This window comes from Mesoplodon bidens (genome assembly GCF_964165515.1).
Source record: "Mesoplodon bidens genome assembly, contig: HAP1_SCAFFOLD_277, whole genome shotgun sequence".
Classification (NCBI taxonomy): Eukaryota; Metazoa; Chordata; class Mammalia; order Artiodactyla; family Ziphiidae; genus Mesoplodon; species Mesoplodon bidens.
Window position 1 is genome coordinate 424,699 of NW_027671840.1, and position 16,517 is coordinate 441,215.

The window sequence follows — 16,517 nt, forward strand, 5'->3', positions numbered from 1 at the left end:
ATTTAATGTGACTAATATCTTTCTTTTCATTCTTCTTTCAGATTGTCCCAGCTCTTCTTTTATTTTTTATTTTTATGTTTTTTTAGATGTTGGGGGTAGGAGTTTATGTATTTATTTTTGCTGTGTTGGGTCTTCGTTTCTGTGCGAGGGCTTTCTTTAGTTGTGGCAAGCGGGGGCCACTCTTCATCGTGGTGCGTGGGCCTCACTATCACGGCCTCTTGTTGGGGAGCACAGGCTCCAGACGCGCAGGCTCACTACGTGGCTCACGGGCCTAGTTGCTCCGTGGCATGTGGGATCTTCCCAGACCAGGGCTCAAACCCGTGTCCCCTGCATTAGCAGGCAGATTCTCAACCACTGCGCCACCAGGGAAGCCCCCAGCTCTTCTTGTAGCTCTTTGCTTTCCCACATAATATTTGTAAACATCTCATCAATTTCCAAGGGGAAAAAATGCTGGTGTTTTTATTGGGGTTTGACTGAGCCTATAGATCATTTTGAGGATTACTGATATCTTTGTAATATTGAATCTTCAAGCCATGAATATCACTATTTTTAAGAATTTCTCTTGGAGAAAAATAAAAGTGGATCCCATGTAATAAAATGTACATAAATAGACTCCAAAATATTTAAAGGACCTACATGTGAAAGATAAGTCTAGAAAGTTAATTTTTAAAAGGTAGAAATATATTTTTTCACCTGAGGAGTTTCAGAAGCACAGATATTAAGAAATTATTGGTTTATTATCTTATAATTAAAGATTTCTATTCCATGAAGAACACAATAGAAAAATTTTAGAAACACGTGCCCAATTAGGAAAGGATACTTGTAATTGGTAAAACTGAAAAGGTATTAATAATCAGAATATGTAATAGAAATGAGGAAGAAAAAGATAGCATCCACATTAGAAAATGGGGCAAAAGTTTTAAGTAGACATTTATAGATGAAGCTACCAAGCATTTGAATAAAAGATCAAACTTATTAGAAATCAGAGAAATTTAACTAAAACAAGATACTACTATACACTTAATACACTAGCAAAACGGTGATGAGTCGTCCAAATGAAGGTAAGTGGTTGCACAAAAACCTGACGTGCAACTCTTTGGTAATCTGGACTGGTGTAGCCCTTCAGGAAGTCAATCTGGCTATATTATTAAAGTATACACATTTGCTATGAAATAATTTCACTCGGGTATGTATTCCAAAGAAATTCTCAGATACGTCTATAAACAAATGTAAGAAGATGTTTACTTTATTGTCATTGGCATGGCAGTTGGAAGAGTACAGGTAAAATGTGGGTGCAGAAAATGGAACTCTATGAAACAAATTAGATAGATGGGTGAATGTTTTTTTTTGTTTGTTTGTTTTTCTGCGGTACGTGGGCCTCTCACTGTTGTGGCCTCTCCCGCTGCGGAGCACAGGCTCCGGACGTGCAGGCTCAGCAGCCATGGCTCACGGGCCCAGCCGCTCCACGGCATGTGGGATTTTCCCAGACTGGGGCATGAACCCGCGTCCCCTGCATCGGCAGGCAGACTCTCAACCACTGTGCCACCAGGGAAGCCCGGATGGGTGAATCTTAAAAATATACTCCTGAATGAAGGAAATAAACACCAGAATGAATTTTATGACACAATATTATTTATATGAATCGAAAATATACACAAGTGCACATTGTGCACAAGAACACACCCAAAAGAAAACACATCAAACAAATTAGAATGGTAGCTTACGGGGTAGAGAAGGGAGTGGAGGGTGCCACAGGGAACAGGAGGTGAATAAATAAAACTTAATCATGTTACCGTATTTCATCATGCTATATCCAAGATTTCACTTTACTTGTAGTGGAAAGAAATCCTGTGTGCTATGTTGGCTTAAGTCAGGAATAGTTCTTGGAGGATATTTTCCTGAAAGAATTTGGAACAAATTTTTGAAAAAATCTTTGTTTATACTATGGATGATCTTTTTTTGTTTGTTTTGTTTTTTTCTTTAATTTCTGTTTTGTGGGTGTGTGTGGGATCTACTTTATTTTGTATTTCATTAATCTGATCTTATATTTTTCCATCTGCCTTCTTCAGTTTTATTATTCATTTATTAACTTCCTGAAATGGATGTTTTCTGAATCAATTTTCAACTTCCTTTCTACTTTGTTTTTTTTTGTTTTGTTTTGTTTTTGTTTTCCTTGCTGTACGCGGGCCTCTCACTGTTGTGGCCTCTCCCGTTGCGGAGCACAGGCTCCGGACGCGCAGGCTCAGCGGCCATGGCTCACGGGCCCAGCCGCTCTGCGGCATGTGGGATCTTCCCGGACCAGGGCACGAACCCGTGTCCCCTGCATCGGCAGGCGGACTCTCAACCACTGCGCCACCAGGGAAGCCCCCCTTTCTACTTTAATATATGCTTTTAAGGCTCAACATTTCCCTCTATGTATGTGTTCAAATCTCCAGATCCAATTATGAATTTGAATGTTTCTCTTCATGGTTCTGTCAATTTTTGCTTTATAAAGTATCAGCTGAAGTTATTAGTTTCTGATAATTGGAAACTTTTATGACTGTGAAGTGTCCCTCCGTATGTCAAGTAATGCTTTTTCCTTCCCCTTAAAGTTCACTTGGTCAAATAGCAATGTCACAGATTTTATAATTACAGAAATAACTTGAGACCTAGGATGTTGATGTCTGTCTCTAGAAAGGATTTTCCCTTGCTTCTGCACGGGTTGTAAGATGCTAACAAAACACGTTCACCTTTACACAATCTCAGGGAATGAGGTGTTTTGGCGTTTGGCTTCAGTCCCTGCCAAAGAAAGCCCAGTTTCCTTCTCCCCTTATTCCAATGGTGAAACTCTTTGGGGTTTACCAGGAAGCCTTCGTGGCTGGTAATGCTTTTATGTCGCTTAGCCTCTTGAAGACGTCCAAAATTCTACTGAGTTTGTACGCCTTTCAATGAACAGAATCTACACTCTTCTGAAGCCTACACAGTAGAACGGCAAGACTGCCCGAGACCTTCTCAGGGATTCCGGAAAGTGAAAACCAGAGTGAAAACATGTAGTCCAGAGCTGGTGCCGGTAGACACCCCCGCACCCACCCTTGCATTCTGGGACATGTAGTCCAGAGCTCGTAAACTCGTGTAGTCCCATATACTGCAGCTACAGTAACGCCTCGCTGTAAAGGTTTACCCGCGGAATTCTGGGAAATGTGGTCCAGGAGTTCCGGGTTAGTCGCAGGCACTTCCGCCCCAGGAGGACACGTAGCAGCCATGTTTTGCGTGATGGCGGTGTTTCAGGTCCGCTCTTCACGACCCATTCAAGCTTCCCCGACATGCGCCTGGGGCCAACGTTTGCAGACCTTTCATTTGGGGAGAAAGAGGAGGGGCGGCTAAAAGCGGAGGTTTGAGGGCCTGGAGTGGTGATGTACGTCCCGCGGGCGGAGCTTCTTTGCGTTTGGTAACGTACCCGGGATGGGGTGGGCTCAGGTCGTGCCTCCTGGGGTTTGAGGGTCTCCCCGGTTTTCTTCACCCCTAACCTGACCCCGTCCCCCACCTATGAGCTAGCCCTACCGCTTCATACGGCGTCACACTGGGTGAGTTGCTTAACTCCTCTGTGCCTCCGTTGCTGTTCGGTAAAAGGGGGGAGAAAGGAATGCCTTGTTAACATAGTGTTGTGAGAAGAAACGAGATAGCACAAGTAAAAGGTCTACAACTGCCTGATACGTTGTTGGTATTAATACTACGCTAATTCGGGAGGCACCCATTTCGCAGCGGGATTCTGTGAGCCCAGGAAGCTGAATTGTCCTGGACTCCTGGCCTGTTTTGGAAGGAGAGGACTTCTAGCTGGTACGGGGGCGGAAGGGGGTGCGGTATGAATTAGTGGGGATGGAAACAACAGCCCTGGTATTTCACAGTCTCCTTTCCTTCCCCAGCCCTGGCTTCTCAAAAAGCACTGCACGGAGGAAGAGGCAACAGAGCCCCACGTGAGTAGGACTTGGCATTCTTCTACTTAAGATATTCCTATAAATTGTAGAACGTATGGGACATGGGTAACGATGATAACTGAGCCTTGGTCACTAATTTCCATTCTAAAAGCTTTATGCACATGACCACATTTCCATCAGGCAGTGGCTCTGTGAATTGGTACTGCTGTTTTCTCTACTTTAAGGCTGAGGAGCTGGGGGCAGGGAACACAACCCTGTTGGCCCATCCTCACCCCGATGGTAGGAGGCAGAGCTGGGGTTGGGACCCAGGCAGTTTGAGTCCAGCAGCTGAGTTTGCTAATCCCTTTGGTATATTCTCTTTGAGCATAGGGTACTGGCTAGAATCATATCATGAAAGTAGGTTGGGACTTAATTGTGGGGACCTTGAGAGCAAGGTTTAGGCTATTTTATGAGTTTTTAAGATAGTTTTCTCAACTGGGTCATTTATTTTATTTCAAATAATATGTATATCATAGAAGCAGCATAATCATTATGGAAAAATGCAGATATATACATAAAGAAAAATTTTAATTATCTATAACTTTAGGATGTAAAGATAGCAGTTGTTAATGTTTTAGTGCCTTTTTGTCTGGTTACTCTTTGTGTATGTTTCTGTGTAGTGGAGGCTGTTTTTTGTGGGACTGATGTTACACTGCAGTGCTACTCAAATTGTGGTCCACAAACCAGCGGCACTGGCATCACTTGGATAGAAATGCCCAGCCTTGAGCCCCATTCGAGACCTTCTGATTTATAATTTCTGCGTAGGGGGCCCAGGAGGCTGCATTCCAACAAGATCCCGCAGTAATTCACATGCACGTGAAAATTCGAGAAGCTCAAGAGAGGGTCTTTTCTGGAAACTGAGGCCGAGGAAATTGACCCTGCTGGATGTCACAGATAAAACTGAGCTGGATTCACCAAAGCCCTACTTAGTCCAATGATTTTATTCCCCCACTAATTATTGTCAACTGTCAGGGCCCCTTTCAGAATCCTGAGTTGAGCAGAAGACAGCTAGCAAGTGTAGAGTCAAAATGGAGGTCGTTAGAAGTTGTGAAGATGTCTCTCTCCCAAGCTTTGGGGAGTGGAATCATTGCCATCTTTTGTACTAGATCGAACCCGGGCCCCCTGCATTGGGAATGTGGAGTCTTATCCACTGCACCACCAGGGAAGTCTCCCATTTATTTCTTAAACTTTCCTATATTTATGATGATATAATTACAATTCAGATTCCTGTCTTTTTTCATTTGAATTAGGTATGGACTGTCAAACTATTTTTTATTGTTGTTGCAGAATCCTGGCTTTTATTAGTTCTCTTTACCTCTGTGCATAATTGTCAAAAGGGTACTTCCTGTCTAAAAAGAAACTTAACGTATTTTTATACCTTTTGTAAAAAGTTGTCCATGTCAATTTAAATATTATTGTTGCAGTCACAAAATCTTTAGGAAGACAAGCAGAGATTTTCAGAAGTCTAAAGACTCTCACATAACAGGGCAACAACGTATGACCTCCACATGTCTGACAGTCTTCTGTTGGTAGAAATCACATCTCTAAGGATAATTTCTAACTAAAATATCATCTGCTTTACCGCAGTTGCTAAGAAATAAGAAACCCTGACAGTGGTGTTCTCAGAGCTTCCTACCTTATGACGATCTCACGAGGTGGATGCCCGTGTTCTCCCCTACTGGCAGAGGACAGAACTGAGGCGAAGGGATGTGCATAATTTGCCCAGGGTGACACTGCTAGTGAATGGCGTAGCCTGATCAGAGCCCATGCCTATTGACTCCAAAACCTACTCTGACTTACATGGTCTCTGTTTACACCATACCCAGAATAAGAATGACCCCTGTGGAAGCTGCAGGCACACTGTGAGGGGGCCACTGTGTATGAATGGGCAGGTCATTCCTCACACAGCCACTGAGGGGGTTCACGGGGGCATCTGGTATCTGCGTGGGGCTCTGCTCATCAAGCATAATCAGCTGTAGCCACCCCGAGGACTGGGAGCCTTGGTAATTCACAATGAGCACCACGTGGGTTAGTGACTTCTTTTTCTTTAAACCAGTTTCCAGTTTGACTTCTTCTTTCCCTGTCTGTCTTGCTAGGACTCTGCACTGCCCCAGAAGGAGAGAGAAAATGAGCACATTCCAGGTGAGTAGAGCTTGCCTTTCTTGCTGTTAAAAACGCCATTTTTGTACTCAGGTTGGACACAGGTTTTCCTCTTTTTTTTTCTTTTTCTTTTTTTTTTTTTTTGATTGGAGTATAGTTGATTTACAATGTATTAATTTCAGGTGTACAGCAAAGTGATTCAGTTATACATATATATACATATATTTTCAGATTCTTTTCCCTTATAGGTTATTACGAAATATTGGGTATAGTTCCATATGGGTTTTCTCTTTCAAGGAGAGTCTAAGCATATGAGGACCTGAGTGTGCCATGTGTGCTTTTTTTAAAATTCCTGTTAAATTTAATTGGTTTCGGTTTTAATTTTTGTTTTATTTCATCATTTTTTTATTTTACAAGTAAAAGAAAAATTAAGGGAAATGAAGGACATCTTCCAGTCTACTGCTTACCTGCTTACAAATTAGCTGCTTTTATATTTCTGTAATCTCTTCATCATATGTATTCATGGATGCGTATTTGTATTTATAACATAGATACAGTTTTAAATTGTTTTTTTCATTTAATACTAGCTAACATTCACTTTTAATTGCTTTATCATGTTCCTGCAAACTTAGGCACCTTTTTTTTTTTTTTTTCCCCGGTATGCGGGCCTCTCACTGTTGTGGCCTCTCCCGTTGCGGGGCACAGGCTCCGGACGCGCAGGCTCAGCGGCCACGGCTCACGGGCCCAGCTGCTCTGCGGCATGTGGGATCTTCCCGGACCGGGGCACGAACCCGTGTCCCCTGCATCGGCAGGCGGACTCTCGACCACTGCGCCACCAGGGAAGCCCTGCACCTATTTTTTAAACTATTCTTTATTCACAGACATTGAGTTGAAAGACTTCTCCTGTTTTCGGAGCACTACAGTGACAGTGTTCCTGATTTAACCTTGTTCTCAAAATATCTGTTCTGAAGAATATTGCCCCTTTTTGCCCTTAACATAGTAGGTTTAGGTATTCAGAATTTAAGAGGTATGTTTTCCATGTGGTGCCTTGGATGTTTTTTGGTAGAATATCCAAATACGGCAGAGCACAGCAGGATCAAACTGCTGCTTCACGCAGAAAAAATAATGTATGGTTAGAAGTTTTCTCACGACCAGAGTTAGATTCAGTCTTCCCCATGCTTGAGTCAGACCCTTTGTGTATTTTATTTACTGGTTTGTTTCTTTTTCCATCTTCTATTTTTTTCTAATCAGAGTAATACATGACCTTAGTTTAAAAAGTCCAGTGGTACTTAAAGCACTTGTCACTGCATAGACAGCTCAGAACAATTGTATAAAGAGGTGCTTGGTTTCATCTTTGTTTTAAATATAAAGAATAGGGGTTGTGAAAAAAGGAGGAACCAACTCAGACTCACCCAGAAAACCAAGGGTCTGGAGTCAGAGTATTGCATTCAAGCGAAAGACAGAAACGGGGAAAGAGAGAGTTTTCATTCAGAGACCTGGCATGGCCTTTTGGTTAGTTTCCACAGATAACACTCCTTCTCAGCTGGTTCCCACCTCAATGAGAAAGCAGGTGCCATCAAATACTGCCAGGACTGAATTGGTAACTGTTTCTGGGGCACTTGGCAATAATAATTAAACAGTGAAAGCTTTTTAGTTCAGGATCCAGGGGTTAGAATTCTAGGGAGTTTACTTATGAGTTGTCTGAGAGCCCCAGGTAAATACACAAAGCTTTCTCTTTCATAGCTGCACGTCCGGTGAGGCTGAGGAAAGTCAGTGTGTGGCATTGGCAGGATGGAAGGAGGGGGTGCTGGGAAGTCTGCACACCTCACAGGAGCCGGAGCAACTTCCCATCCTCCTCGTCTCCTCGGGGCTGCCCCTCTTCCACTGGCCACTGGGTATAAGATTGAGGTGGTGGTGTTTGTCGTAGGAGGCGGTGACCTTCAAGGACGTGGCCGTGGCCTTCACAGAGGAGGAGCTGGGGCTGCTGGACTCGGCCCAGAGGAAGCTGTACCAGGATGTGATGGTGGAAAACTTCCGGAACCTGGTCTCAGTGGGTGAGGACAGCCTTTCTCTGCGAGTGTCTTTGTGACCTTGGTGTTTCAAGGCTTTGGGCCTCTTGAGGTGGTTCCCTGAGTTTGGGGACCAGACTTTTGCAATTCCTGTGGGACACGAGAGGATGCCTCTGGTCTTTCCAAACAGTGTGTTTCAGGTCCTTTTCAATTATTCTGTAAAAGAACTGTAAATCGACAGTATCTTGCTGTACCTTGTGTATTCTTTTTCAGATTTCCCTCCCTGCCATTAGTGGATCATAAAGCCAATTTATTGAGCCCTACGTGTGATTTTTTAATGAAATAAAAAAGTATAGAAAATATCAGAGTTTCTTAGGAAGAGTACAACACATTGCAGCAGAAACTCTGGGCGATGGCATGAGTGGTGTGAGAGCCAGTGGGAACAGATTTCATGAAAAGAGACATTGGTTAGATATAGGTCATTCAAGCTTCGTTTTAGTAATGTATACTTTTCTACCTGTGTATCTAGGTTGTGAAATAAATGCTGTTTCTTCAGTGGGTCGTGATACAAAGTTTGAAAAACACAGCTTTCAATACCTTGAATATGCAGTTGGAACTCAAATTTCTAGTAAACTTTCGCTCTAGCCCGTTCATGTTAACTTGTGACTTTGCATGTTCTCATTCTTCAAACGAGATACAAAACATATAGAAAGAGAAGAGAGGCTTTGGTTGATGAATTCAGCAACGCAGATAGAAATTTAGGTGAGAACCAAGCAGTCGTGAGTTCCTGTGGTTAGCTGTCTGTCTGTTTTGCTTCTCACCAGCCCTGTGCTGTCCATCACCTGGTCCCAGTTGGAAATCTCTTTCCAGGATTATTGCATAGTCTTTGTACTGGTCACCTGTTGCCACCCTTCTCCTCCCACAGTTTGTTCTTTAGGTGGCAAAGTGATCTTTTGTAACTTTAAGTCAGGTTATGTTCTTGTTTCAAAATTCTCTTGTGGCTTCTTTTACTTAGAATAAAAACCACTTAAAGTGGCTTCTAGAGCCTTCTGTGGGCTGCTGTTCGTTCTCCACCACCTCCCTGAATACACCACCTCTCCTCCCTCTTACCCTATCTTTTCCAGACCTGCAAAGGATGCTTCTGCCACAGAGCCTTTTCCTTGTCCTTCTCTCTGCCTGGAATGCTCTTTCACCTGTAATCTTTTAGGCCTCTACTTCTTTCAGTCAGTCACCTTAAAGATGAGGAGGTGGCTGTCCTCTGACCACCCTATGGGAAATACAGTCCTCTCTTTCTTACTCTCTCTGCCCTGCCTTGTTTTGTCTCTAAGCGTTTCACTCATGTACATTTTGTTCACCTGTTTCTCGCCTCTCTTTCTTCCACTGGAGGGTAATCCAGGAGTGCAGAAGGAATTTGGTCTGTTATATGTTTATTGCTCACTAGCCTCAGTGCTTAGCATAGTCTTGGTACATGACAGGAACTCTTAAATATTTCTTGAATAAACGAATGAGTTAATGGATAGAGAAATTAGCCTTCCATGAAAATAGCTAGTAGGCGGTGAACAAATCCGAGTGAATAAGGGATATTGCTAAATGTTTTTTTGTCTTCAAATGAATTCCTAGCCTAATTCTAACTTCTCAGGTGCCCATGATGTGTGTATGTGTGTGTTTGCCTTTCTGTACAAGTTGGCCCTCATCAACTTGCACAAAAAATATGTATAGAACCTGTAATTATAACCAAACTGAGTAAAATGCTTTCCCTGTGACTTTCCTTGAGCTCTTAGTAGCAGAGCAAATTCATTTGGGGGAGGAAATACTGTTTTGAATGAGGATTCTTATGTCTACTTCTTAGGTAGCCCTCCCATAGAAGGAAAGAAATTTCTGTTTCCTTATCCCTTATACCAGGGGAGAACAGGTCTCAGAAAACAGGCAGCTGGTGAGTTAGCCTTTCCCTTAAAAGATTTGCCCCGCTGCGTCCCATTTGCCTCCTCCAAAGCCCACCTCACTAATAAGAAATCGATCTTTGTTAGCTCTACAAACATTTTGTGTGTGTGTGTGTGCATTTGTATGTATCTTGTAGAAGGCATTTTAGATAATGTCACCTTGGGTGCTTTGATCATTCTTTAATAGTTTCTAGTCTGTTTCTTCTCAATACTTATCACAGGCTATGGAAGTTATTCCCAGCTCACTCATAAACCCCATTCTTCACTTTGGAACTCATTCTTGTTAAAGACCAATGTATCTGTGTCCAAAAATTTTCCATGCTGTTTTTAAAGAGACAGCATTCTTCCCTAGCTTCTACATTTTGACTCCTGCTTGGCAGGGGGAGTGGAGGAACATATTAGGCAGCACAAATGCCTCAGAAGGATCCAGTGCATAGGTCTTTATGCTTTTTTTTAACCCCACTGATTCTTAGACCCTTTTTTAAAATTAATTAATTTTTGGTTGCATTGGGTCTTCGTTGCTGCATATGGGCTTTTCTCTAGTTGTGGTGAGTGGGAGCAGCTCTTCGTTGTGGTGCGCAGGCTTCTCATTGCAGTGGCTTCTCTTGTTTCAGAGCACGGTCTCTAGGAACGCGGGCTTCAGTAGTTGTGGCACGTGGGCTCAGTAGTTGTGGCTCACGGGCTCAGTTGCTCTGCGGCATGTGGGATCTTTCCAGACCGGGGCTCGAACCTGTGTCCCCTGCACTGGCAGGCAGATCATTAACCACTGTGCCACCGGGGAAGTCCCGGTTTTTAGCACCTTTCATATCCTCCTCAGCACTAACCCCCTTGGTGTGCTGCCGCCTCGGGTGCAGCCTTTCAACTTAAGCAAAACTGTACTTTCCAGTCCTTTTCCTGTATCTGATACCTGACGTGTAAAAGCTGTTTCGCTTCTCTGACTTGGTTCAAACTTAACCTGGGATTCAGAATTGTAGAGAATCCTAGAAATCAAACTGAGTTCACCTGTGCATGCATTTCTTGAGCCCTGACTAACTGCTAGGCACTGTTAAAGCTGTGAGCACAGCAAAATGCTTGTCTTTATTGATACTGTGTTATGGTAGGAATGACATGTAATTTTTGAAAGATGATTTAAATAGTATGTCAGAGTAGTCATTTGGTTTTAAATGGGTTTCATTAATGCTAAGTATTTGGGAGTTTAACAGACCATCTCTTGGTTTCTGTTAGTATATAAACCAGAGAACTTCATTTGTCGTGCGAAAGATCAGCTGAACCATCCTGAGGTTCATTAAAGTCTCATACTGTGTCTTAAGTGTAAAATCTTGAATCTTTGAACAAAGCTTTCACGTGTCCACATCTCTGAATTCTCTGTCCATATAGAAGAAAACAATCAAAGTGAGTGGAGGGCCGTTCAAGACAGAGGATCACGTGAAGAGCTTTCCTGCTGGCAAATCTGGCAACAGATTGCAAATGACTTAACCAGATGCCAAGACTCCATGATAAATAGTTGTCAGTTCCACAAACAAGGTGATTCCCCCTGCCAGATTGGGGCAGGACTCTATTCAAATTTCTGAAGATGAGAACCGTATATTAAATGATAAAGCAGGTGATCCCAGTAGTACTGGAAATCCAAGGTTTGCAACTTTGAGAGCCCAGGATTCTTGGAGGAAAACTTCATTGGCTGAGTCCCAGAATTATCAGAATAGACACCAGCAAATTTCCATGAAAAATAAACTGTGTCAGTGTAAAGAGGATGTTGACACCATCAGTTGGATTTCACATCACCTTGATGCTCATGGAGTACACAAGGGTCAAAAATCTTACGGCTACAGTGATTATAGAAAAGATAGCACGAGGGTTTCAACACTGGATCAGAATACTATGATTCACACAGGACAAAAACCTTACCAGTGTGATGAATGTAAAGAAACCTTCACCGATCTCTCCACCTTTGATCTTCACCAGCAATTACACTCAAAAGAGAAGTCTCATGTGCAGTGAGTGTGGAAGAGGCTTCCGTTACAGCTCGGTTCTTCATATTCATCAGAGAGTTCACGTGGGAGGAAAACACAGTGAGTGTGATGAGTGTGGCAAGGAGTTCAGTCAGAGCTCACAGCTGCAGACTCCTCAGAAAGTCCACACTGTAGAGAAACCATTCAAATGTGGGGAATGTGGGAAAGGCTTCAGTCGTAGGTCAGCACTTACTATTCATTGTAAAGTCCACACGGGAGAGAAACCTTATAATTGTGAGGAGTGTGGGAGGGCCTTCAGTCAGGCCTCTCACCTTCAGGACCATCAGAGAGTCCACACTGGGGAGAAACCATTCAAATGTGACACATGTGATAAGAGCTTCAGTCGGAATTCACACCTTCAGTCCCATCAGAGAGTCCATACGGGAGAGAAACCGTACAAATGTGAGGAGTGTGGGAAGGGCTTCATTTGTACCTCAAATCTATACATTCATCAGAGGGTCCACACAGGAGAAAAACCCTACAAATGTGAGGAATGTGGGAAAGGCTTTAGTCGGCCTTCAAGTCTTGAGGCCCATCAGGGAGTCCACACTGGAGAGAAATCATACATATGTAATGTGTGTGGTAAAGGCTTTACTCTGAGTTCAAACCTTCAGGCACATCAAAGAGTCCATACAGGAGAGAAACCATACAAATGTAATGAGTGTGGGAAGAGCTTCAGGAGGAACTCCCATTATCAAGTTCATCTGGTTGTCCACCCAGGGGAGAAGCCCTATAAATGTGAGGTATGTGGGAAGGGCTTCAGTCAGAGTTCATATCTTCAAATCCATCAGAAGGCCCACAGTGTAGAGAAACCTTACAAGTGTGAGGAGTGTGGGCAGGGCTTCAATCAGAGTTCACGACTTCAGATCCACCAGCTGATCCATACCGGTGAGAAACCATACAAATGTGAAGAGTGTGGGAAGGGATTCAGTCGTAGAGCAGATCTTAAAATTCATTGCAGAATCCACACCGGAGAGAAACCGTATAATTGTGAGGAGTGTGGGAAAGTCTTCAGGCAGGCCTCAAATCTTCTGGCCCATGAGAGAGTCCACAGCAGAGAAAAACCATTCAACTGTGAAGAGTGTGGGAAGAGCTTTGGTCGGAGTTCACACCTTCAAGCCCATCAAAAAGTCCACACTGGAGAAAAGCCATACAAATGTGAGGAGTGTGGGAAGGGCTTCAAGCGGAGCCTGAACCTCGACATGCATCAGAGGGTCCACACAGGAGAGAAACCATGTAAGTGTGGGGAGTGTGGGAAGCACTTCAGTCAGGCCTCAAGTCTTCAGCTTCATCAAAGCGTCCACACTGGAGAGAAGCCGTACAGATGTGACAGATGCAGTAAGGTCTTCAGTCGGCCTTCACAGCTACAGTCCCATCAAAGAGTGCACACGGGGGAGAAGCCTTACACGTGTGAGACCTGTGGGAAGAGCTTCAGCTGGCGCTCCAATCTGACAGTTCATCACAGAATCCATGCTGCTGATAAATCCTATAAAAGTGATAGGAGTGGTAAGACCATCAGAGAGCCCACACACGAAAAAAGTTCCATAGAATGATGAAAACAGAGACAGAAACAACTCAGGTGTCATGTGAATTCTTCCAGTCATCAAGTTCAGAAGAAAAAAAAATCATTTGTTTCATTAAAGTCGGTGTTTCAGCCATAGCTCAACATGTCCCAGTAGCCAGGAGGCCACACGGCAGAGAACTCTGGTAAATGGTGTAGTAAGTTTGAACTTTGACCTCTATTAAATATTAGGGGAGAAGCCTTAGTGTGAGTTTTAGCAGGCCTTGTACAAAAGTATGATGAACATGCCAAAATTTATGCCCATTACAACGTAAATTCCACGAATGCAGCGACGTTTGTTCTGAATCTACAGTCTGAACATTGTCAGCTACTTTGTAGGTGCTCGATATTTGTTCAGTTAATGAATGAGGAACAACTTTTTGAAAATTATGTTGCAATCCCCTCCAAAATTTCATAAAAATTTGTATTCAGAGGAGTTAACCTAAATCTGGCCTTAAAAGTAATTCAGGGAGACAAAAATTTGAAGTGTTAGAAAACCACTCAGTATTGCAATTTGTAATATTAATGTGGCATCGTCCTGTTATGATGAGCTCCATTTGTCTCCCCCCAGCCTCGCTTCAAGTTGGATCTTATCTTGGACTTTGTCTATCTAATATTCTGTGAACCTTATACAGTACAAATTTGGTTATCTTTTGTGACAGTATAGACTTACTGAAAATGGATTGTTCATCTTGCAATACAGAAAGCATACTGTTGACCCTTTTTTCAAGAACGTCAAGGCAGAGGTTTAAGTGTCAGAAAGAGTTACTAATGACAGTGACAGAGGACAAACATTTCTTAGTAAATGAACTGATCGTTGGTTTCTTATTCACCACATTTCCGTCTAGGTTTTGATGTGATTGTCTCCCAAGGGTTTTAGCATTACTTTCATCAGGACTTCTTAAGTAGAGAAAAGAGGCTGTGTGAAGTAGATTACTTTTGTCAAGTTCTCTATCTCCTTACTCCTCTCTGGCCTGAGATAAAAAGAAAAAAATTATTTGTTGAAATTTGGTAACTTCATCAAACATATTTATTCAATGACTGACTTGCACACTTTTTCCTAGCGGTGGATTGAAAAATTGATTTTCAAAGTGAAGTTGCTGAGTACATATCAAAACATAGAACGTGCGTCCCTTTGATATAGAAATCACAGAATAGGACCTTATAATTAGGAAATTCAAGTAGAAAAGGTGAGTAGCATGTCAATGTTACTAAATTTTGCAAAAGTGAAATATTCAATAGGAATGTCTTTATATTTTAAGATACTTATGTAATGACAGGTCTGTTAAAATGATGGCTTAAACTTAATGACAGAAGCATGTAACAGTTTAATGTATTTTAGGTAGGTACATCACATACCTTAATCAAACATGTATGTGTGTGTGTTAATGCATCCTATCATCTGTAAAGGGATATTCACCCTTATGTAAACAGTGGCAAGATTTTCAGGGATTTTTTCCACATTTAACTTCCATATTTTAAATTTTTCATTGAGCATCAATTTTCCAGTAAAATACTGTTATTTTTATAGTAACATAGGTAGTAAAATAATGTAAAATATAATATTAAAAATTACTAAGAACATATTAATCCCTCACAGTAAGAAATCCTATCATCATGAGGTATACATATATATGGCCAAAATTAAGGAATAGACCTCTAGAAATCAGTTATAAAAAAGAAAAAATGTATATGGTTATTCAAAGAGACAGAATATTAGTCAGTGTAACGGTCTATTTATAATTAATGCATTTGAAGTTTAGGATAAATCCATGCAGCCCAGAATATTCTGTTTTAATTCCAACAGTAGAAATGTACACATCCTAGTTCTCCTCATCAGGCTTCCTTACTGGGTGAATGGATGGATAGCTCGGGGTACCGGCTTGTCCTTTCAAGTGCTTGGTCTGACTGGAGAAGTAGCTGGGTCGTTCCAGACACTATGACACAGAGAACCATTAGCTGTGGGAAAAAAGGAATTTACCCCCCAAAAAACTTTTTTAAATTGTTTACAAAGTAACAGTGATTGGGCAAATCCTGAAGATAGAGAGTGGAAATAGGTAAGTTTTAGAGGTAAAATTTATCAACGATTCCCTAAGGAAAAATGTGCATAGGGAAGAAACCTAGAATGATGGGAACAAGTTGTTAAGGAGGAGGTTTGCATACCATTTCCTACTTCTTGGTCATTTCACTGATGTTTAACACTTACTTGGTTAAAGGGCTTTACTCAGCAAAAGATGTATTTAATGTGAGAGGCAGGTTTCCAAGATTGGTTTCCTAGACCACACCTTCACATGTGTATGTAAAGTCCATGCTACCTCAAATTGCATTGCATTAGATGTCAGAAATCCTAGGGCTTTCTTGTTTGGTTTGGTTTGGTAGATATCAAACCACCAACTCTCAAGGTAATTTGTAGTTTAGTGAGTTAAGTCAAGGGCTGGAAAACTACCTCCTGTGAGCCCAACCTGGCTCATTGCCTTTAAAGCTTTATTGGAACCTAAAAGCTCTTTATTGGCCCATCCATTTATTTACCATCTTTGAGTGTTTCCCATTGTGCTGACAGTGTTCAGTGGTTGTGACGAGCACTGATGGCCCACAAAACCTAAAATATTTACTTTCTGGCCCTTCAGAGAAAAAGTCTGTTGATCCCTGTGGTAAGCCCAAAAGGTTTGTCTCTGTAAGTGAAAGACCACAAGTAGAGCAGAACTTAGACTTGGTTCAGTGAGGATTCCAGAGAGGTTTCCTTTTTGATTCTCATATCTGCCCTTCTGGTTGACCTTGTTCTTTAGTTTGGTTCAAAGACAGTGGTAGCAACTAGGGACTACCTGTTTCTTTCTTCACATTCAATGAAAGAGCTGCTCTTAGTGTTGAGTAGTTCACAACTCACTCCCAGTGCGTGGCTTCCTCTAACCTTGACTCCCATCTATGCTAAAGACTAAATCTTTAGC

General features: G+C 42.2%; 1 protein-coding gene across 1 annotated transcript in view; it reads left to right on the plus strand.

Annotated features, from left to right (window-relative positions):
• Positions 1-2,817: 2,817 nt before the first annotated feature.
• Positions 2,818-16,517, plus strand: part of LOC308610949 (uncharacterized protein) — a gene marked incomplete at its 5' end in the record, with an annotated part of 87,128 nt that continues 73,428 nt past the window's right edge. The window contains 5 exons of the mRNA XM_081259919.1: positions 2,818-2,915; positions 3,268-3,427; positions 3,903-3,953; positions 6,050-6,095; positions 7,981-8,107. Of these exons, the coding sequence (XP_081116045.1) occupies positions 2,818-2,915; positions 3,268-3,427; positions 3,903-3,953; positions 6,050-6,095; positions 7,981-8,107 (482 nt within the window). The remainder of the gene's footprint in view (positions 2,916-3,267; positions 3,428-3,902; positions 3,954-6,049; positions 6,096-7,980; positions 8,108-16,517) is intronic.